The following is a 22,222-nucleotide window of genomic DNA, read 5'->3' on the forward strand; positions in this document are numbered from 1 at the left end:
CAAGCAAGAACACTGGAGTGGGTTGTCATTTCCTTCTCCAATGCATGAAAGTGAAAAGTGAAAGTGAAGTCACTCAGTCGTGTCTGACTCTTAGCGACCCCATGAACTGCAGCCTACCAGGCTCCTCCGTCCATGGGATTTTCCAGGCAAGAGTACTGGAGTGGGGTGCCATTGCCTTCTCCGGATACTATCTCCTAGTACTAACAAATAAGGATAAATGAGAATGACTGTAAAGTGCCTAGTACAATGCCTGGTACATAATAGATTGGATAAATGTTAGCTATTACTATTAACAGTTGTCTTTAGATACAATAAAACATGATTTTAACCTCAAAGGAGTTCAGAAGCAGTAATAAAAGGCAGAATGGGCTAATTGCTATCGGAGAGATTGAGCAAAGTGTTATTCAAACAGAGTGAGGACCAATTAACTCTTAACTTGCACATTTATGGGGAGTGCTTCACCAAGAAGGTGGCACTTAAGAAAGGGAATTGTTTACAGTAGTTTATAATGTACAAAGTGTTTTCAGGTTCATTATCTTATTTGATCTTAAAATAGCCTTTTGAGGTAGCTGTTATTATCCCATTTTACAGATGAGGAAACAGAGGGAGTGAATTGCCCCAGGCCATACAACTGGTTAAGTTGGCAGAGCCAGGATTGAAACCTGCAGTGTCTGACTTCCAAGTCTGAGGCTCATTCTGCCCTGTCAGGGTGATCCTTGCAGAATGAGGAAGACTTGGGCCAGGAATGCCATAGAGGGGGTTCGGGAGAGGGGAGGGAGACACGTTCCAGGCAAAGGGATTAGGATGAGCACAGGCCTGAGGATTGAAAAGTGTTCAGTGTTCGGGGGCACTCCACGATGAGGGCTTAGAAATGACTTAGGGGAAGAGGCAAAGAGATGCAGGGGCCAGGTCATGATGCACCGTGATGCCTGGCTAAGATGCTATGATTTGGTAACTGCAGGTCACAGGATTCCCTGGTGCTGGGTGGACAAGACTGGCTAAGCAGAGGAGAGAGACAGTTAGGAGGCTGCTGCATACACTTCCCTCAGATTTGTAAAGACCCTGGTGAGGAACATGACCTGGGAGCTTGGAATCCAGAGGTCTTGGTTTCCAGACCTGGCCCTGCTTACACATTTCAAAACATAGACAGTAGTGAACTTCCCTGTCTCTTGGCATCATTACAGTATTCAACTTAATGTTTGAGAAAGAAAGTAGACAAGTGTTAAATTCTATAAAAATAGAGGGCTTTCCTGGTGGCTCAGTGGTAAAGAATCCACCTGCCAATGCAGGAGACACGGGTTCGATCCCTGGACCTGTAGGATCGCACATGCCATGGAGCAGCTCAGCCCCTGTGCCACAACTACTGAGCCCACGTGCCGCAACTGTTGAAGCCCTCATGCCTAAGAGCCTGTGTTCTACAGCAGGAGAAGCCACCTCAATGACAAGCCCTCACGCCACAACTAGAGTAGCCCCCACTCTCTGCAACTAGAGAAAAGCCCACGCAGTCACAAGACCTAGCACAGCCAAAAATAAATAAAAATAATGTTTTCCCTTTAGTTGTTCCCTGGATATGGAGATCCTTTTCCCCCATGAAGGCTCTCTCTATAGCCCTTGGGCTGGGGGCGTCTAAGATGTCTTCTTCCCCAGGGAAGATCCTCCACAGACCCTCTCCATCATTCCTCCTCCCCTCCCCATCCCCACTCCTAGGAGGAGCTGACTCTGTGTGGCTCTCGGCTGCTGGTTTTGGGCTTCTTCCTGATTCTGTTCTGTGGCCTCTGCTGTCTCACTGCTGCATGCTTCCATCCGCGCCGGGAGTCCCATTGGTCTAGAACCCGGCTCTGAGGGCTCTGGCCTAGTTCCTGTCTTGTTCTCAGGTAAGGTTCTTTGACTCAGTCCTGTAGGAATAGGGGATGAGGTGGGGGTGGCAGTTCTGAGACAGAGCCATTCCTAAACAATACGGTTTGGTTTTACTTATTTCTGTACTCTATACAGATGGAATCATACACATTCTTCTGTGACTGACTTCTTTCAGTTAATACTCTGACTTTAAGATTCATGGCTGTAGTTCATGTCCAAGCTTTTTGGCAACAGTGGTGAATTAAGAGGGTTGAAATTTGATGATGTGCCCTGGATATAAATCCTATTTGTCTTGCTTTTTTCATGAAATTCTGATGCCAGTTTTATGATGTAAATTTTGTGAAATTCATCTTGAGCTGCTCAAAAGGATTGATGATGCCCATTTACTAGACACATGCTATGTGCCCAAGTACTTCACATGCACCTTCTCTTTTACATTAGCCATCATTGCATTTAGAAAAAGTTCTGCCAACAGGATCTTTGGAGGGACACAGCCCCCAAAGTGAGGGTGGGACATATGGGCTGGCTAGTTAGTGTGCTCGCTCATTAAGGTAAAAAAATTCTGTAAAAAAAAAATCTTATCTTTTCAGGTGAGTCTCGTATATAATTTGAGAGTCATTTTATTGTGTACCTAGCTCTTAAACTATTTTCAGCTTCGGCTGGCTGCTGTGCCCTAGGGAGTCCCTGTGGGAGAACAGGAAACAGCCCAGGCCCAAGGAAGAGTGCTAACCAGAGGATCGACCTTTACGATCAACTTTGCTTATCTTGCTTAGGGCTAGGCCTGACTACTGCAGCCACCTACTTGGGTTGGGAAAAGGTGAAACCCTCTCAGCCTTTCTTAGATCTGAGCAGATTGGAAAAGGAAGGCTTTCTGGCTCCTGGCAGGTCCTGGGGTCCAGAGGCCATCTCACTTGGAATAAATGCCTGTGCTTATCTCTAGTTGTCACTTCCTCTGCTCCTTCCTCAATTTCTGCAACCATCCCAGAGCTTCCTCCAAGGGCCCTCTGACCTGTCGTCTTTTTTCTTTCTTTCCAGGTGTGGATCAACTTCTTGGGACTTGATTCTGAGTTGGAAGAGATGTTACAAAAAGTGGAGAGCTGGAATGTGGGAGGAAATAAAAGGCTTTTTTGCTCAGTGTTTTCCGGGGTGTTGATTGGGGGTTGGATTGAGGTGGGAATTTTAGGGTAGGAAGGCTAGGGAGGTTTGGGGTATTTTTCCTTGTTGACTCTTTAGGTTAGGGAACAGGTTTAAGGCATAGATGACTGCAGTTTTTGAGTGTGGTCGTGGAAATGGATTGACATAAATGCAGTGTGACCTTGTGCAGGTCATCCTCAGTCTCCTGATGGGATTTGAGTTTTCCTAGCAAAGATTCCTCGAACTTGGGAGCCCACGCCCAGGCTGGATAGTTACTAACCAGGACAGTCCGTTTTCCCGCCTTTCCCGCGCCCAGCGGCAGTCTTCCCTTACCCCTCCCAACCTCTACCCTGCACGCAGGCGCAGATCACGGCTTCTCATTTCCTTCCACCCGCGCCCCCTCAAAGCTTCCCCTAGCAACAAGCTCGGGCTCCGCGCAAAGGCGGGGCGAACGCATGCGCCGCATCTCTTTCCACCACCAGTTGTCGGACAGCGCGCTGGTCTCCTCCCTCTCTTAAGACTAACCCTTCTCCCCGCCTCTTCCCACCCAGGGTCCGCGTGGCGGGGCGCGCGCGCACTCTGGCTGGGCTGCTGCCCAACTCTCTGGCAGCAGCGGTAAGGGAAGAGGGGCGGGGCTGTTTCCTTTGGGGCCCCGCCCCCCTTGGCCCGGCGTCCTTACCGCGCTTGCGCGCTCCCGCCCGGTCTCCATCTTGGAATTGGGAGGAAGAGGGAGAGGGAGACCGGGACGAGACCAGGGCTGTGGTGCGGAGAGAGGCTGAGACTGAGAAGAGGAGAGGGAGAGAGGGCACGGGGACCGCCCTTCGCTACAATCTTTCAGCTATCCTCGGGAGAGAGAAGGGGAAAGGGAGGGGGCTGGGGCGGGAGTGGGGGCTGTCACCCTCGGACCCCGGCGTGAGAGGGGCCGTGCGGTCGGACGTCCTCGGGTAGGCCCCCTGTCGGTGGCCGAAGACCTGGGGCTCAGTCCCCTGGTCCCGAATTTCCGGGCTTGACCCCACGCTTCTCAGATATCCGGGTATCAGCCCCTGAGATTCCAGATATCCGGGACTCGGGTCCCAACCTCTCTAAACCTGGGGCTCTGTTTCATAGGATTTCAAAAATCTGGGGTTCAGGACCCCGTGCGCACCAGTGTCCAAGGGTCATTCCCCACGAATTCAAATATCAGATTCAGCCTCCCCCCGTTCACATATCTGGGGTTCAGACCCCACAATCAGAAATCCGGGATTCAGCAACTGTCGCCCTCGAGGAGGAGGACTGGACCGCGAGGTCAGATCAGGTTGTCACCCCCTCCCCTCCAGGGGAGGCTTCCCGGGCCCGCCCCTCAGGAAGAGCGAAAGGCGAGGAAGAGGTGGCGAGGGGAAAGGTCTCCTTGCCCCTCTCCCTGCTTGGCAGAGCCGCTGGAGGACCCCAGGAGGAAGCGGAAGCGCTGGGGCACCACAGTGACCCCTACCAGGTGAGACACGGGGTGCAGGGGCGCGGGTCCCTGTATCTAGATTGAGAAGAAAGGGTGCTTCTTCCTGGGAAGCTGGGCCTGGGTAGACTCTCTGCTCAGGATGGGGAAGCCAGCTGAGCCAGTGGTCAGCCTCTGGCTAGTCTTGGCTTCTGCTGCCACCTTCTTCCCCTTTCTCTTCCCCTCCTTACATCTAGTTGATGGGGGACCTCAGATGACAGGGTCTGTCATGTCACCCGGGGTCACGCCCTACAGTCCTTGAGCTAATCAGATGGGTTTGCACCCTTCTGGTCATCTCCTTGTTCACTTTGCCCCTCACAGCTACTCCTTCATGATTGTAACTCTCTTTCCTTTGGGGTGTTAATTCCCAGACCTCTGCTCCCCGTGGTGGGTCTGCTTATCTGTTCTTTAGGCTTGGTCTGGTTGGGTTTCTTGTCCTTTCAAGGAAGTGTATGTGTACATTTGTGTTTGGGGGTTCTTGGCAGTATTTCCCCTCACCTATTGTTACGTTCCAACCTCTTGCTATGATGGTATAAGTAATCTCATTTGTCGTAAGATTTATCATTTACAAAGTGCTTTTTAGGTCCATTCTCTCATGTGATCTCTCCTCCCATTCATGTGGTGGGGGGCTGTTTTATTGCTGTCTTCCCATTTTACAGTTGAGCATATTGAGGCCCAGAGAGGTTGCCCAAGGTCACACAGTGGCAGAATCAGGATTTCAACTCAGGTCCTTGATCAAGTCTTGCTCCTGCTCCATACCTGTCTCTGGTCATCTCTTTTCTTCCATTCCTAGATTTAGCCAGGGGTCCAGAGTAGAATGGGTTGGGGTGAGATTGAAGAATGGGAGGGAGGAGAGCTTCCTTTTTAGGAGGGCTCTTCTCAGAACCTTTCCTGATGGGAGATTCTGGCTCCTGCCTTCTGCCTCATGGATTTGTCTCTACTGTGACCTTCATCTTTACCCTGATCCCCGTCTTTGGCCTGGGTTCCTAAGAGGACTGTGTCTTCCGACAAATGATAGTGATGTCTCTTAACAGTTAAAGCCAAGCTGCCAGGGGGTAGAATGATCCCCAAAGTATTTAAGCCTTGTGGTGATGACTCTGGAGGCAGGGAAGGAAAAATCCATATGCTGAGTGTCTGCATAATGTTCCTAAGTATGAGATCTCATTAAAAATTTCACAACAGCTCCACACTGTAATCCATTTTACTGAAGAGAAGACCAAGTGTTAAGGAACTTACTCAAAGCCCTGTTGCTGTCCTCTGTGGATGAAATGCATTGGTAGTGTAGCTTAGGGTCGACAGGCTTGGGTTTCCTCGTCTATAGCATGGAGGTAACATTGTCATTTTAGAAGGTAGTTACGATTTAGCACAAACCTTGGTAATCACTCAGATGTTTGTAGTTTGAGGAAGAGGCCCCTTGTGGTGTTTGCTGGCATTTCTTATATGTGACCTGGGGTCCTCGGTTGGCATTCTTGGCTGGGTGCTGGTAAAGAGGTCAAGAAGATTTCTTTGGCAAGTTGTGAGCACCTGCCTTTGTGTGTGGGTGTGTGGTGGGGGTGAGGGGTGCTTGGCAGGGTTGCTGGCAGGAGAATGGAGAACAGGGCCTGGGAGCTGCTTGGGGCTGGGCTGAGGGCAGTCAATCAATCTCCCAGGCTATTCTGAGCCCTCTGCACCCTGGGGGCCCACCAGAGAGTCGGGCTTACTTCTTGCCCTCCAGCTTCCAGTTGGGCCGAGGAGACAAAATTAACAACACAACAGGAAACAATGCACAACAGAATATAATTACATGTTAAATTGTTAGGTGCTTTTAAGGAGCTAGAACTCTGCCCTGGGAGTCCAGTGCCACTGAAAACTCCTTTGTACCTAAATTCCAACAAGTGCTTATCCAGGCGCCTAGCCTGGAATCCCCTGGGGGGTGGGGGTCTTGACTGATGCATTGCTGGAGTTTTCAGTATTTTTCTGACTGTGGGCTCTAGAAGCTCTCCCCAAGAGCTGAGGTGGTCAGGGGAGGCTTTCTGCAGGAGGGAACCGAGCTTGGCGTGAGTTTTTGAGAGAGTAAATGAGTACACAGACCTGACTGGAGAGAAGAGCCTGTTCGCTGGCCTTGGAGAAGTCTTTCCTTTCTATGCCTGAGCGATCTCATCTGTGAAATGGTGATAACGATCCTTCCCGTCTTTTTCTATAGGGCTGTTAAAGTAGATAGAGGTAATAGTAACACCTCATAGGGTTGTGGTGAGGATTGAATGAGATAATGCACAGAAGGTGCTTACTACACATGCTCAGTACATGTTCTTTGTGCCGCCAATGTCCTGTACGTGTGTGATGGGTATGCCATCGGACTGGACAAGTAAGGCAGCCCAGATTGCAAGCCCACAGAGCCAGATGCCATTTCTCTCTGTCCTCCCATTCTGGATCTCCTGCCTGCCACAGCATCCCTGGCCCTTTTTGAGCGCAAGCCTCCTGGCCCCTCTGGGCCAGTACCCACTTGTAACAATGGCCGGATTTCCACTGCCTCCGGCCTGGCTGTTTCCTGCTCTCTTCCAGGGTGTGAGAGGTTGAGGGAGGAGGGGGCCTCCACGCCAAGGGGAATGGGAAGGTGCCTGGAAATATTTGGGGCATGGGACTTGTGGGACAGGACACTTGGGGACATGGGGCTCTAGCTGGGAGGCAGAATCTTTATTCTTGAGGGGAGATTTAGGGGTTCTGGGGAAATGAAACTTGTTGAGGGCTGAGAGTGTTGATGAGGATGCTGAACTCCCAGTCTTCCTGCAGTTTTAGGGACTCCAGGGACCCAGCCCCCCGTACTCTGGTTGCCAGGGCAACTTCATTATATTTTTTTTTTTGGAGCTTTGATGTTGTTCCTAATCTCCCCCTGCCCTTCCTTAGTAGTGCCTCCCCCTCATCAGAACTAGGGGAGAAAGCAGAAACTTGAGGGGCTAGCTCCTTTCTCTCTCTGAGGGCCTGGTCTTTGTTCTAAGGGTCCCTTCTCTTCGCCAGGTCAAGCCCCACTCTCAGGGCCCCCAGGGGCCACCATGCCAGCTGGGGGCCGGGCCGGGAGCCTGAAGGACCCCGATGTGGCTGAGCTTTTCTTCAAGGATGACCCAGAAAAGCTCTTTTCTGACCTCCGTGAGATTGGCCATGGCAGCTTTGGAGCTGTGTACTTTGTGAGTTAAAGCTTGGGAGGGTGGGGTAGGGACTGTCTCCCCACTGTGGACCTCCAAACAGCCCTGTATGCTCCTCTTCTCCACCACACCAGTCTTTCCTGCCCTCTCCTACTGGGCCAGCAAGTCTTCTTGCTGCCTAATGCTTTCTGGGGACCTTTACTACCTTCTGGTCTGGTCCTCAGGCCCGGGATGTCCGGAATAGTGAGGTGGTGGCCATCAAGAAGATGTCCTACAGTGGAAAGCAGTCAAATGAGGTAGGTTGAGCTTGACAGACTGGGTAGGATGCCGAGGACCCCAGTCTTAAGATACAGGCTAAGTAAAGCTCTCCTCCCCTTTCTTACCTTCTCTCAGAAATGGCAGGACATCATCAAGGAGGTGCGGTTCCTACAGAAGCTTCGGCATCCCAATACCATTCAGTACCGGGGCTGTTACCTGAGGGAGCACACAGCTTGGGTGAGCTAGCCCCCGACTCTGCCCTCATCATCTTTGCCAGTACTCAGGCCTGTCCTTATCCTGGTCTAGTCTCCGAGGTGGGCCCTGTTCAGGGTGTTGTCATGCAGATCTTGGGAGGGAGGAAATTTCTCCCAACCTTTTTAGTCCTCAAACAAACTCATAAGTCATATTATTCATCCAGAAGGAGAGGCTGAAGAGTGACGTAGCCTGTTAGCAGTTGAAGTGGGGCACATGGACTGGAGGAGCAGGAGATTGAATGATGGGATTCAGCTGCTGGTGGTAGTGACGTCTTGGGCTCTTTCTAAAGGAAAGGAAAGTGAAATGGCCCAGTCGTCTCCAACTTTTTGCAACCCCATAGACTGTAGCCTACCAGGCTCCTCTGTCCATGGGATTTTCCAGGCAGTAGTACTGGAGTGGATTGCCATTTCCTTCTCCAGGGGATCTTCCCAACCCAGGGCTTGAACCCAGGTCTCCCGCATTATAGACAGATGCTTTACCGTCTGAGCCACCAGTGAAGTCAAGGTCCTAACTCCAGGGACTTCCCCCACCTTTTTGTTTTCTTGGTTGTTCTTTCTCCCTGTTATTGCCCTGGGGGGCGTTGCTTGAGTAGTGGCTAGGCAAGGAAGCCCTCTGTTTTGGATCTCTCCCCGGGCGAGCTAGGCCAGGGGTGGCCACGTCTGCTGATCTCTGACCCTTGACCCTTCTATAGCTGGTGATGGAGTATTGCCTGGGTTCAGCTTCTGACCTTCTGGAAGGTAAGTGATTCTTTGGCCAACAAGTGGGAGAAGGGAGAAGAGCAGAGAAGCTGTAGGGGATGGGTAAAGGGGAAGTAGTTCCAGCCCCACCCTGGACTCCCTCATTTGATGGTTTTCCCTTACTCCCCAGTGCACAAGAAGCCCCTTCAGGAGGTGGAGATTGCAGCTGTGACCCACGGGGCCCTTCAGGGCCTGGCTTATCTGCACTCCCACAACATGATCCATAGGTACAAGCAGCACTGGTGATGGCTGGGAGGGAGCTGGTGTTCTGTGTACCACCCCTCCTTGTGCTGGGCTGTAGTCTTCTTGGCCAAAGCCCCTGCCCAAAGCCCCTGCCCAACCTTCTGAGATGCATGTCTTACCCCTGTGCTTTGCCTTCGGCAGGGATGTGAAGGCTGGAAACATCCTGCTGTCAGAGCCAGGCTTGGTGAAACTGGGGGACTTCGGCTCTGCATCCATCATGGCACCTGCCAACTCCTTTGTGGGCACCCCGTACTGGTGAGTGGGAGTGGTGGTGAATGGAGAGAGCTCCTGGGATGTTGGGAGCAGGAGTTGGCAGGGTCTGGGCGGGTGATTAGCCTCTCTCTCCTGACCATTCTCCCAGGATGGCTCCAGAAGTGATCCTGGCGATGGATGAGGGGCAGTACGATGGCAAGGTGGATGTCTGGTCCTTAGGCATAACCTGCATCGAGCTGGGTAAGGACATTTGTCTCTCTGCTCCTTTACCCTCTTCTCTCCATTCCTTTCTCTTTTTCTTACTTTATCCCTACACTGTCCCATCCTCTGAGGCTTCCAGGCACCTGTCCATTTTGAGGACCCTTGATTCCCAGTACAAGCAGCTGTCAAACCCTGCCATTTCTTAGGCCAGAAGAGTCCATAGCATTCATCTTTTTCTGTCCACTACTCTAGTTCTAAGTCTTTTTTTTGAGTGCCCACTTGTGTGCCATGCACTGTGCTAGTAGATTCTGAGGGTATAGCAGTGAATGAGGTTCCTGCTTTCTTGGAATTTAAATTCAAGTGGGGTAAGTAGGTATTTTTTCTCTCTATGTGAAAAAAGCTGAATGGAAATGATATAGTAACAGTACAACCAGAAAACAAGGGACTTGACCTAGTTAGGGGCTGAAGAAGGTCTTCTTATAGCAGAGATGTCTAAACAGAACCACACAACAAATAATAGGTAACTGTTGGAAGGCTTATAGAGAAAAGCATTACAGACACAGAATGAGGAGCAGGCTTGGGGAACTAAGACTAGCTTTAGTTAGTAGCAAAGAGCAGTGAGTGATAAGGCCCAAGAGTTCGGTTCAGTGAGTTCATGAAGTCTTGAAGCCATGTTGAGGTTCTCTTTTCTGCCAGCCAATGCTATTGCAACAACTGTTTTAGGGAGAAAATGTTTGTAAGCACCCCGCCCCCACCCCCCACCCCGCCACACACACACAAGTTCAGGCACAAAATAGGTGCCCAAGAAAGAGATGCTTTTAGTTACTCTTACCAACAACTTCCTGTCGTGATCTTTCCCACTGCCAGTCTCTTCTTCCTTCCATTCTCTTTTACATCAGAGATGTCCTGTTGTTTTCTCTCCTCCTCAGAGCCTCCCTGTTGCCTTCAAGACTGAAGCCATCCCTGTTCTTACTTACACCAAGCTTAAGGCTCTTGCTTCCTAAAGGCTGGCTTTCCCCTTTACAAGCTCCACCCCTAAGTGTGCTATGAATATTTCCTCTTAATTACCTTTGTACCGTGTCCTTGGCCTGATGTTGGAGATTTGGACTTGGCCTTTCCCTCTGTCTACACATGTACCGTTTAAGGCCATGAACAGATAGGCAATGGAAGTATGTGAAACAGGCCAGTATAAGAAAAATCTAGAGCTATCCATCTTATTGTTAATTTTTGGTACAGAAATGTGCTCAGAAAACTATTTCTCTATTATAGACAAAAAACATCAATCTTGATTGTAAATGGCAACTGATACTCAGTTGGTGTCAGAGAAGCAGTATGGAGGAGACTAAGGCAAACTGGAGGTTGCTGTTCCCAGGAGAACAGCGAGCTATTGTTTAGCTCCAGCCCATTGTTATGCAGGAATGTAGGCTTCATTTCACCAGATCTAATTTTTTTTAAAAAGAAACTGAAAATTTAGGTTATTTCGTTGCTAGTGTCAGAATTTAAAAATCATTGTCGAGGCCCAAACCAAAACGATACAAAACATTTGTCTGGGCCACAAGGGGCTTCTGGCTTGCAACTTCTGAACTAAAGCCTACCTCCATTATTCGTTTTTCCAAACAAGCTTCTCTGAAACCGCTGCAAGTAGACCAACTTGAAGGCCTGGCTTCCCAGCCATTTACTGTTTTGTTCTTAGGCCAGTTATTAGCACTTTGAACTTGATGTTATTTGTTCAGTCTCATTTAACCTTCTCTGTTAGACTGGAGATTCCTTGAAGACAAGGCCTGTCTGTTTATCTTTTTCAGTACCTAAGCAAGTTTTTTGCTCTCATTGGGCACCTGGTAAATATTAACTGGGCTGGCAAGTGAATGTGCTTCCTTCTGCCTTTGTTGGTGCTTTTTCGTGTGTTGTTTTCTCTGATCCCTGTTCTACCCACGTGCAGCAGAAAGGCTGGATATTGCATCTTAGAGAGGAAGGAATTGATTGAGGTTATGGGAATTGCTTAGGATCGGGGAGCGGGGGTGTGGACCAGAGTCTTCTGATTGCAATTTCAGTCTCCTCTGCCCACCTGCCACCTCTCACCTTCTCCCCCTTGACCTTTCTCTGTAGCGGAACGGAAACCACCGCTGTTTAACATGAATGCGATGAGTGCCTTATACCACATTGCACAGAACGAGTCCCCCGTGCTCCAGTCAGGACACTGGTGAGGACTAGGGTTTCTGGGCCCAGGGGTTAGGCCATAGGGGTAAGGCTGCCTGACTCATGTCCTCTTTACCCCACCCTTACCCTCCTGTGACTTCTAGGTCTGAGTACTTCCGGAATTTTGTCGACTCCTGCCTTCAGAAAATCCCTCAAGACAGACCAACCTCAGAGGTTCTTCTGAAGGTGAGGGCTCACTGACCTAGTATTCTCCTAGAACTGAAATTTGTTGGAATCACAGAAACCCCTCAGTGAAAGTAGTGATTCCTGATTCTTCCTCTACCAAGAACTTCATTTATGAATTCCCATCCCCATCCCCAGTGCCCAGTGGACTCTGTTTTGCAAGAGTTTGTCTAGGAGACTGCCTTTATCAAGTAATAGTTTGTTTTCACATCTTCCATTAATCAAAGACATATAATTACAAGTCAGAGCTTCTGGTCAGCATGCGATAACCAGGGTTGCCACACTGATCTTAATGTAATTCAAGCCAAAAGCCTATGTAACCTTGTCATGGGTAAATGTATGATTTCCCTAGGTGTTTTTCACGTTACCAAAAGTACAGAGGCCCACATTCCTTCAGAGATCTATGGGGGCCCTGGGACCCCTAGTTGGGAACTGTCTAGTTGGATCCACTTATTTTAATAACTGTGGGATGCCTTGTGAGGCCCAGAGAAGCCTCATGACATGTCCAGGGGCACAGAGCACTTTGAAGACCTGGACTAGAATCCAGATCTCTGGCAATTCTTGCCTGTCAGCTGTGCCTGGAGGAACAAAGGTGTCTGGGGAGTAGAGACTGGGTGTTTAAAATTAATGTGGGAGGAGGGCTTGGGACAAGGCCAGCATCAGGCTATGGTGGGCACAGGCCCCAGGGGAGTGAGTGCCTCGGGCCAGAGGGAATGCAGGATCCATGGGATGTTGGGGTGCGGGGGTGCTTGGCAGCAGGTCTCAGTGTTCTCTTCCCCCAGCACCGCTTTGTGCTCCGTGAGCGGCCACCCACAGTCATCATGGACCTCATCCAGAGGACCAAGGATGCTGTTCGGGAGCTGGACAACCTGCAGTACCGCAAGATGAAGAAGATCCTGTTCCAGGAGGCGCCCAATGGCCCTGGCGCGGAGGCCCCAGAGGAGGAGGAGGTGACCCAGGGTGCCCTGCCACCATCTTCACCACCATGTTGTACTTGCCTCCGAGCAGCTGCTTGGTCCCGCTCCCCCACCCCTCTTCATACTCTCTGTCTCCGTGTGCTACTTCCACATGCGCTTGCCTTGCCCTTCGCCTTCCCTGCCCAACAGCCCACGTCCTGTCCACAGGAGGCAGAGCCCTACATGCACCGGGCCGGGACGTTGACCAGTCTAGAGAGTAGCCATTCAGTGCCCAGCATGTCCATCAGCGCCTCCAGCCAGAGCAGCTCAGTCAACAGCCTGGCAGATGCCTCTGATAATGAGGAGGAGGAAGAGGAGGAGGAAGAGGAGGAGGAGGAGGAAGAAGGTCCTGAAGCCCGGGAGATGGCCATGATGCAGGAGGGGGAGCACACAGTCACCTCCCACAGCTCCATCATCCACCGGCTGCCGGTATGCAGCTGTTCCTGAGTAGGCTTGACAGCCACAGGGCCCTGCTCCAGGTCTGACTGGGTTTTCAGGGAACTCTCTCTGGACCCTCTGACCTCTGAGACTCGGGCATTCCTTCCACCTTCTCTTCCTCTAGGGCTCTGATAACCTCTATGATGACCCCTACCAGCCAGAGATGACCCCAGGGCCTCTCCAGCCACCTGCAGCCCCGGCTCCCACCTCTGCCACCTCTTCGGCCCGCCGACGGGCCTACTGCCGCAACAGGGACCACTTTGCCACCATCCGTACTGCCTCCCTGGTAAGTACAGCCATCCTAGGTCCCCCAGACTATTTAAGTTCAGAAATGGCTTTCTCCCGGTGGGGTGTGATTAAGTCCAGGTTCCAGACTCTGTTGCTGTCACTTCCTTCTTACCTCGACTGTCTCACCTAAATCCTCCCCTCTCGCCTCCCTTCTCTCAGTAGACTGTTTTGGTCATGTTGCCCAACTCTCACCCTGTCTTTGTGACTAGACTTAAATATCATCTCCTGGTGTGTCTTCCCAGGCTCCTGGCCAGCCAGGTGCTTCGTGTCCTGTGCTTTGGTGCTCCTGAACAGCATTGTGACAGGTTTGCTGGATTCTGTGCCCCTAGAGAACAGAGATGGTATATAGGTATCTGCCTGTACCAGTAATTGGCTTGCCGGCCCCCCACCTGCCTGTATTTAATCCTTCCAACTTTTCTGGGAGGGTGAGGATATGATTCCATTTAAGAGATGACACAGTTGTGACTCAGAAGGGCTCCCTTTAGTAGTTCTCAAATTCTGTAACCAGTACCTTGGTCCTCTCCTAAAATAAAGGCATGGCATTTGGGGTTTTTTTTCCCTCAGTTGATAGGAAAACTGTGTTTTCATAAGATACAGTTTTTTTTTGTCTATCATTTTAGTAGACGTTTAGATTACATTCTTGTTTAGCTGTGTTGACAGTCCTCTTGGAGGCCATTGGTTGGTCTGTTGTGTTCTTTTAGCCTCTCCTTATGACTGGTTGTTCTGCTAGGATAACTCTAAAGACCCTCTGATGCTTGGTGCTTTGTGATACCGTGAGAGAGGTCTGGGACTTTTAGGGATTTGGCCATCTGAACTAGTTTGGGGCCATTGACGTAGCCTTTGAACAATGGGATCTGAGTTCAAACTTAAGATGAGGGCGTTCAGGTCCAGTGTTCTTGTCATCCAGCATCCTATGGTCTGTATTCTGCCTCCATACCTGAGCTGTAAAGGGTCTTCAGTGTTTGCTGAAGGGGAAGGAACAATCACTTTCTAGTTCAGAGTATTCTAGATACTATTACATAGGTAGCAAACTTAATCTCCACAGTCCCCTATGAGGAGGTGTTATTGTCTCCTGTAACAGAACTGAGGCTTAGCAGCATTAACTTTCTTGAAGTCACATAGTTAGAAAGTGGCAGAACTGGGGATCTGGGCCCAGGTCTGTCTTGATTCTTTTACTCTTTTGAATCAATCTGAATTGTCCCTACTTTTAGGCAAGACCCCGTGTTCAATCCCTTTTCTTGTCTGATGCGGTCACACCAACCCATGAGGGAGATGATGTCTCCATTCTCCAGTGGAGGTGGCAGGCTCAGAGAGGTTAAGTGAGGAAGGTGCCAAATGAGAATTAAACCCATGCATCTAAAACTCAGGTTCTCGCCCACACAGCACGAAGACGGCGTGTGTGTTACTAACACGGGGCCAGAGCTGCGCCCCACTCCTCACCTTTCTCCCTCCCCAGGTCAGCCGCCAGATTCAGGAGCATGAGCAGGACTCAGCCCTGCGGGAGCAGCTGAGTGGCTATAAGCGGATGCGACGCCAGCACCAGAAACAGCTGCTGGCGTTGGAGTCACGGCTGAGGGGCGAGCGCGAGGAGCACAGTGCGCGGCTGCAGCGGGAGCTCGAGGCACAGCGGGCTGGCTTTGGGGCTGAGGCCGAAAAGCTGTCCCGGCGGCACCAGGCCATCGGGGAGAAGGAGGCGCGAGCTGCTCAGGCCGAGGAGCGGAAGTTCCAGCAGCACATCCTTGGGCAGCAGAAGAAGGAGCTGGCCGCCCTGCTGGAGGCGCAAAAGCGAACCTACAAACTGCGGAAGGAGCAGCTGAAGGAGGTGGGTTTGGGCCACAGCTGTGGGTGGGGTTGGTGGGGGAGTGAGGCAGGCCCTGACCCCCTGGCTCTCCCACTGCCCTTTCCTAGGAACTCCAGGAGAACCCCAGCACCCCCAAGCGGGAGAAGGCTGAGTGGCTTTTGCGGCAGAAGGAGCAGCTACAGCAGTGCCAGGCAGAGGAGGAGGCTGGGTTGCTGCGGCGGCAGCGCCAGTACTTTGAGCTGCAGTGTCGCCAGTACAAGCGCAAAATGCTGCTGGCGCGCCACAGCCTAGACCAGGACCTGCTGCGAGAGGTAGGCCTCCTCCTCCCCTGGTCGCCTCCCAGGTCCCAGGCTCCTGCCCTGTTTAATCTGCCTCACTTGGGACCATCTTTCCTCTCTGCCCTCATTCATGTTGTGGGTTGGATTCTTTTCAGTATCTCTCTGACTTCTCGTGCCCACCAGACCCCAAGTGTGTTGCCAACCTGCCAGGAGCTTGGCACCCTTTTCCCTTTCACCCATACCCCTCATCACCCCACCGTCACTTCCCTTGCCAAGAAGTCCTGGGGCTCTCGTTTTCTTGACACTCACAAGGCTTCCTAACTGCTTTCTGGCCCCTGCCTCCCTTTTGCCTCAGGACTTGAACAAGAAACAGACACAGAAGGACTTGGAGTGTGCGCTGCTTCTGCGGCAGCATGAGGCCACGCGGGAGCTGGAGCTCCGGCAGCTGCAGGCCGTGCAGCGCACTCGGGCTGAGCTCACCCGCCTGCAGCACCAGACGGAGCTGGGCAACCAGCTGGAGTACAATAAGCGGCGTGAGCAGGAGTTGCGGCAGAAGCACGCGGCCCAGGTTCGCCAGCAGCCCAAGAGCCTCAAAGTACGTGCAGGCCAGCGTCCCCCGGGCCTCCCGCTCCCCGTTCCTGGGGCTGTGGGACCACCTAACACAGGCACCCCTAGAGAAGAGCAACCCTGCTCACCTGGCCAGGAGGCAGTCCTGGACCAAAAAATGCTGGGAGAGGAGGAGGAAGCAGTTCCAGAGAGGATTCTGGGGAAGGAAGGGGCTGCCTTGGAGCCAGAGGAGCAGAGGATACTGGGGGAAGAGTCAGAAACCGCTAGCCCCAGTCCACAAAACCACGAGAGTTTGGTTTATGAGGAGGTTTGGGGGCTACCTGAGGAGGAGACAGAGGAGCTTAGAGTGCCATCCCCAGCACCTCAGGAGAGGAGCATTGTGGGCCAGGAGGCATCAGTGGAATGGAGGTTGTGGGGGAAGGAGGATGGCAGCCTCTTGGGTGAGGAGTTTGAGCTTGACTGGGTCCAGGGTCCGGCACTGACCCCAGTCCCTGAGGAGGAAGAGGAAGAGGAGGAGGGGGCTCCATTTAGGACCCCAAGGGATCCTGGAGATGGCTGTCCCTCACCAGACATCCCCCCGGAACCCCCTCCAACACATTTGAGGCCAGGCACTACTAGCCAGCTCCCTGGACTCCTGTCCCATGGCCTCCTGGCTGGACTCTCCTTTGCAGTGGGGTCCTCCTCAGGCCTCTTGCCCCTACTACTTCTGCTGCTGCTCCCACTGCTGGCGGCCCAGGGTGGGGGTGGCCTGCAGGCAGCCCTGCTGGCCCTTGAGGTAGGGCTGGTGGGCCTGGGGGCCTCCTACCTACTTCTTTGTACAGCTCTGCACCTGCCCCCCAGTCTGTTCCTACTCCTGGCTCAGGGCACCGCACTGGGGGCCGTCCTCAGTCTGAGCTGGCGCCGAGGCCTCCTGGGCGTCCCTCTGGGCCTTGGGGCTGCCTGGCTCCTCGCCTGGCCAGGCCTGGCTCTACCTCTGGCAGCTCTGGCGGCAGGGGGCAAATGGGTGCGACAGCAGGGCCCCCGGATGCGCCGGGGCATCTCTCGACTCTGGTTGCGGGCTCTGCTGCGCCTATCACCCATGGTCTTCCGGGCCCTGCAGGGCTGCGGAGCCGTGGGGGACCGGGGCCTATTTGCACTGTATCCCAAGACCAACAAGGATGGTTTCCGCAGCCGTATTCCTGTCCCTGGGCCCAGAAGGGGTAATCCTCGCACTGCCCGACACCCACTAGCCCTTTTGGCCAGGTTTTGGGCCCTGTGCAAGGGCTGGAACTGGCGCCTGGCCCGGGCCAGCCAAAGTTTAGCCACCTGCCTGCCCCCCTGGGCTGTCCACACACTGGCCAGTTGGGGCCTGCTTCGGGGTGAGCGGCCCAGCCGTATCCCCCGGCTGCTTCCACGCAGCCAGCGCCAGCTGGGCCCTCCTGCCTCCCACCAGCCACCGCCAGGGATGCTTGGTGGGCGGAGATCCCGAGTGCGCCAGTCCCGGGCCCTGCCTCCCTGGAGGTGACCAATTCCAGCTCCTCCCAAGCCTGAATCCAGAGCATTGAGCACTTTATCTCCCACTACTCAGTGAAGTTTCTCCATTCCCTGGCCTCTCCTCCCATTCACCCCACACCTCACTCCCCAGCCCTTCAGCCTCGAGACAGGCAGCCTCCTCCGCCATGGAGTCTGGAGACGATACTTTGTGTTCTCCTGATGCTCCTCCCCACCCTAAGTTATTGCTGTTCTCCCGCTGTGTGTGTGCTCATCCTCACCCTCATCGACTCAGGCCTGGGGCCAGGGGTGGCAATGGGTGGGAAGAGTCATGTTTTTTTTTTTTTTTTTTTTTCTCTCTTTGATTTTGTTTTTCTGTCTCCCTTCCAACCTGTCCCCTTTCCCCCACCAAAAAAAAAAAAAAAGAAAAAGACAAACACAAATAAAATATCTGAGCGGAACTGTACCTTTGGCCCAGGCTGCCTCTGTCTGCTTTGTCCTGCCGCCTAGCCTCCCCGGTATGCCCCCAGTCTGGACCCTTGGCCCCCAGTTCCATGACCTTTTCACCCCATCTACGTTATCTCAACCCCTTTCACTCCTCAGCCTCATCTTTTCTACCTTCATAGCTTCATTGCACCATGACCACTACCAGCTCGGCAGGGCTGGGTCCCTGTTGAGCTGCTTGGTCCCACGGTTCCCCTGTATGTGGATTCCTCCCAGAGAGTGCTCAGGTCCTGGGTCCTTTTCGTCCTCATTCACTGCCTTTTCTCCCAATCCACTCCCTATGTGGTTCCCTTCTGTCTGGGAGCTGAGTTTCTCTCCTGGCATCAGGGCTGGGGGATGGGACTGCAAACCCTCCCCAGTAGGGGATGGTGAGTTTGGGGGCCCAAAAGTGTGGGGGCCGTGGAAATGGGATTGGTTGTGGGCTTGGAGTGGGAGCTGAGTGCACAAGGGCCGGGCTGGAATGTGGAGGTCTGGTCAGGGTGGCAGCTGCTGGCCTGTTAAACTTGTCAGGCCCTTTCTGGCCACCGCCTTTGCCCCTTTCCCTTGTGTGACCCAAAATGGGGCCACCCTTTCTTACCCATTTCTTGGCTTGGTGTTTATCCTTCTTCCCTCCCTCCCACCCTGAGGTGAAGAACCTGGGGCTTCCTCTCTTTCCTCAGCTTTGTTGCTGTCTTCCATGGGTGTGTTGAGTGACTTTGTTTTCTCACTCGTGTATATTCTGTATCTGCTCACAGGCATCTATCTCCAGGTCATGTTTTCTTCCTCCTCTGCATGGTCAAAACTTCTTGTGTGCACTCAGTACTTGAAAGATTCTCAGTTCCCTCTTCATGAACTCTCCTGATGTTTCTTGTGAGTTGTCCACCCAACTCTGAACATGCTCTTGGAAGCTCTCTTGTTCTCTTTGCGTCTCTTGCCCATTGAGCATCTTCTTGATCTCTCTCCACACAACCCCATCTCTCCGTGTCTGTCTGTATACAGCTCCCCCGCCCCCTCTGTCTAACATGTTTTCTGTTTCTCTCCCTCTCCCTGTCTCTGCTGCTGTCTCCTCTCCTCCTCTCTTTCTTCTCCCCCTCTCCCCTGGTTGTTCCTCCTCCTCCCCCTGCCCCCATCTCCCTTTGGTCCGTCCACTGCATAGTCTAAGGAGCTGCAGATCAAGAAGCAGTTCCAGGAGACGTGTAAGATCCAGACTCGGCAGTACAAGGCTCTGCGGGCCCATTTGCTGGAGACCACACCCAAAGCTCAGCACAAGAGCCTCCTTAAGCGGCTCAAGGAAGAACAGACCCGCAAGCTGGCAATCCTAGCCGAGCAGTACGACCAGTCCATCTCAGAGATGCTCAGCTCACAGGCGGTGAGGCCTGGGGTCCAGGGAGGGAGCATGGTGGAGGTTGGCCTTTATATTTCCAGCTTAGCTGTGAACACTGGAAGTGGGGAGTGTAGAGAGATGGGGGGCTTTTTGTTCTTGGGAAACTCAGATACTCTCCCACTGTTGGGATTCTCTGCAACAGTTTTTATTATTTCTCTTTAAGTATTTTCTTAAGGTCTTGACAAAGCCAGCCTGCCTACTCCACCAAGAACCACCAAGGAAAGAATGGCTGTACTTTTTTCCTGGGCCTAAGTTAGTTTAATGTGTGAACAGGGAGCAAATCAAAATGAGTGTGGCCTTCAGGCCAGTTGGAGGGTTTTGAAGATCGCTGTTAGCGATCACATGACACAGGAATGGGCCACTTAACACAGTATAAAAAGTGAAAGTGTCCTTATTTATTTGCCATGCCCTCACCTAATCCCACCTCTCAGAGGTAATTGTTAAAAATGAATTGTATTAGATTTTTTTCCTATGCATATTTGGAAATTATATTAAAAACATGAACCAAAATGGAATCACTTTGCAAACTGTCCTCTTAACTTCTTTTTCTACCTAATATTCCTTGGACATCTTTCCATGTCAGTACATGTCTCATTTTTTAAGAGCATAGAATTTCCCATGGTATGGATGTACCATGATTTATTTAACCCATCCCTTATTGGTGGATGTTTAGGTTGTTTCCAGTATTTTGCTATTACAACGCTTCAGTGAACATCTTCGAGCACATGTGCAAGTATACGTGGGGGATAAATTTCTGGAAGTGTAATTGCTGTGTCACAGGGTATGATGACCTTCATTCTGATAGATGTTGAGACTGGCTGCTTTCTTGAAACCTTAGGGCCCAGGCCTACTGGGGCAGGGGAGGATTGTGGGGGTTGGAGAGGAGGCCCTTAAAACTTGTTCTTCCTGATCTCTAGCTGCGGCTTGATGAAACCCAGGAAGCAGAGTTCCAGGCCCTTCGGCAGCAGCTGCAACAAGAGCTGGAGCTGCTCAATGCTTACCAGAGCAAGATCAAGATCCGCACAGAGAGTCAGCATGAACGGGAGCTGCGGGAGCTGGAGCAGAGAGTAGCCCTGAGGCGGGCCCTGCTGGAGCAGCGGGTGAGAGGGCTGGGCTTCCAGGATGGGCTGGGGAGGGCAGCCCCCATCCTGGACCCTCTAACCTCTCTTCTGGGTACCCCAGGTGGAAGAGGAGCTGCTGGCCCTGCAGACAGGGCGCTCTGAGCGAATCCGGAGTTTGCTTGAGCGGCAGGCCCGTGAGATCGAGGCTTTCGATGCTGAGAGCATGAGGCTGGGCTTCTCCAGTATGGCTCTGGGGGGCATCCCAGCTGAGGCTGCTGCCCAGGGCTATCCTGCTCCACCCCCTGCCCCCGCCTGGCCCTCCCGGCCAGTTCCCCGTTCAGGGGCGCACTGGAGCCATGGCCCTCCTCCACCAGGCATGCCGCCCCCGGCCTGGCGTCAGCCCGCTCTCTTGGCTCCCCCGGGTCCCCCAAATTGGCTGGGGCCCCCGGCACAGAGCGGCACACCCCGTGGTGGAGCCCTCTTGCTGCTAAGAAACAGCCCCCAGCCCCTGCGGCGAGCAGCCTCAGGGGGCAGTGGCAGTGACAGTGTGGGCCCGCCTGCTGCTGCAGTGCCTGGGCCTCTGAGCCGCAGCACCAGTGTTGCTTCCCACATCCTCAATGGTTCCTCCCACTTCTATTCCTGAAGTACAAGGTGGATATGAGCAGATGAATGAGGCAGGGGTGGGTGGAGCCTGATCCTGGAGGGCTGTAAGCCTGAGGTCCACCCAAGGGTGGGGGATAGGATGTTGGCTCCAGCTCCTCCCCTCAGACCTCATCTCATGAGCTTCTTGGGCTGGCCAGCGGCCCAAGGCCAGCTTGGGCATAGGTGCCTCAAGGCTGGCCGGGAGCCCTTGCCTCCCCACCATGGTGCCAGGGTTTCTCTCCATCACGGCCTCGGGAAAGGAGGGAGATATGTGTGTCAAATATTTATCTAGTCCCCTGGGGGAGGGGGAAGGGTGGGTCTAGATATATTATATAAAGAGAACTATACTACCCCCTGGAATGGGGCCATGGACTGGGGACGCCAGGCCCCCAGACTTGGGATGTGGCAGAGCAGGTCTGGGGCCTGGGAGGGAAGAATGGGAGGAAAAGGCCTTCCTGAAAGGAGATCAGGATGGGGTCTTGGGGTCAGGATGCCTGGGTCTCTCCATTCCCCCGTTGCTGTCTGAAGTCCTGTGCCGTCTTGTCCTTTTATCTTTTTTTTTTTTTTTTAATTGGGATCAGAGCTGGGGCAGGTGAACAAGATAAAAACCTTGGAAGGGGCTGCTCCCGGGCCTGGGGGTAGTCATGAGAGCCCCTCCCAGCTATGGGGCTGGCACAGAGCCCTACAGCAAGCTTTTAATAAACTGTTGGTTATTCTGACAGATCCCAGGACTCTCACCTTTTCTGTCTTAATGTGTGTGAAGGAATGTTCGGTGGCAGGTGATAGTGTTACTTGAACTCACTGGACTGTGTAACTAAAAATTTCAGTGATTTCATTGACTTTGGACATGACTGAATCTAGGTCTTCCGAGGAAGCAATCAGTCCCTGGACCTCTGCTTCCCTTTGCTTTGGCTTCAGAAAGTTCACCTCACCCACAAGCCCCTGGCAGCTCCAGGCTTACAGCTTACTAACAACCTCAACAGTAAGAAT

General features: G+C 52.6%; 2 protein-coding genes across 13 annotated transcripts in view; both read left to right on the forward strand.

The window, feature by feature from the left end:
* Positions 1-3,199, forward strand: part of TMEM219 (transmembrane protein 219) — a 52,421-nt gene extending 49,222 nt beyond the window's left edge. For 4 of the 8 annotated variants that reach the window (XM_086375018.1, XM_086375023.1, XM_086375022.1 and 1 more), the window contains 2 exons: positions 1,708-1,874; positions 2,893-2,994. In XM_086375018.1, coding sequence (XP_086231144.1) covers positions 1,708-1,842 — 135 coding nt within the window. In that variant the 3' untranslated portion in view covers positions 1,843-1,874; positions 2,893-2,994. Of the gene's footprint in view, positions 1-1,707; positions 1,875-2,892 lie in introns of all 8 variants that reach the window. The other 4 variants (XM_086375017.1, XM_086375021.1, XM_086375019.1 and 1 more) reach the window with 1 other exon arrangement.
* A 463-nt stretch (positions 3,200-3,662) lies between these two features.
* Positions 3,663-21,955, forward strand: TAOK2 (TAO kinase 2). 5 transcript variants are annotated; one of them, XR_015154562.1, is made up of 20 exons: positions 3,663-4,462; positions 7,454-7,620; positions 7,803-7,874; positions 7,972-8,073; positions 8,783-8,828; positions 8,959-9,055; positions 9,213-9,326; positions 9,433-9,524; positions 11,592-11,685; positions 11,786-11,867; positions 12,647-12,814; positions 12,989-13,249; positions 13,383-13,544; positions 15,003-15,368; positions 15,455-15,658; positions 15,981-16,220; positions 18,089-18,180; positions 19,302-19,514; positions 20,447-20,629; positions 20,712-21,955. XR_015154562.1 is itself a non-coding variant. In XM_086374982.1 (19 exons), exons 2-19 carry the CDS (start codon positions 7,489-7,491, stop codon positions 21,231-21,233), a joined length of 3,150 nt encoding a protein of 1,049 aa, XP_086231108.1. In that variant the 5' UTR covers positions 3,663-4,462; positions 7,454-7,488; the 3' UTR covers positions 21,234-21,955. The 5 variants fall into 5 exon arrangements, 4 of the variants coding, with proteins under 4 accessions (XP_086231108.1, XP_086231109.1, XP_086231110.1 ...); XM_086374982.1 differs by lacking the exon at positions 18,089-18,180; XM_086374983.1 differs by lacking the exons at positions 18,089-18,180; positions 19,302-19,514.
* The last annotated feature ends 267 nt before the right edge of the window (positions 21,956-22,222 follow it).

The sequence above is a fragment of the Bos grunniens genome, chromosome 25 (assembly GCF_055505025.1).
Source record: "Bos grunniens cultivar Pamir isolate PY7600 chromosome 25, Bosgru_T2T1.0, whole genome shotgun sequence".
Taxonomy (NCBI): Eukaryota; Metazoa; Chordata; class Mammalia; order Artiodactyla; family Bovidae; genus Bos; species Bos grunniens.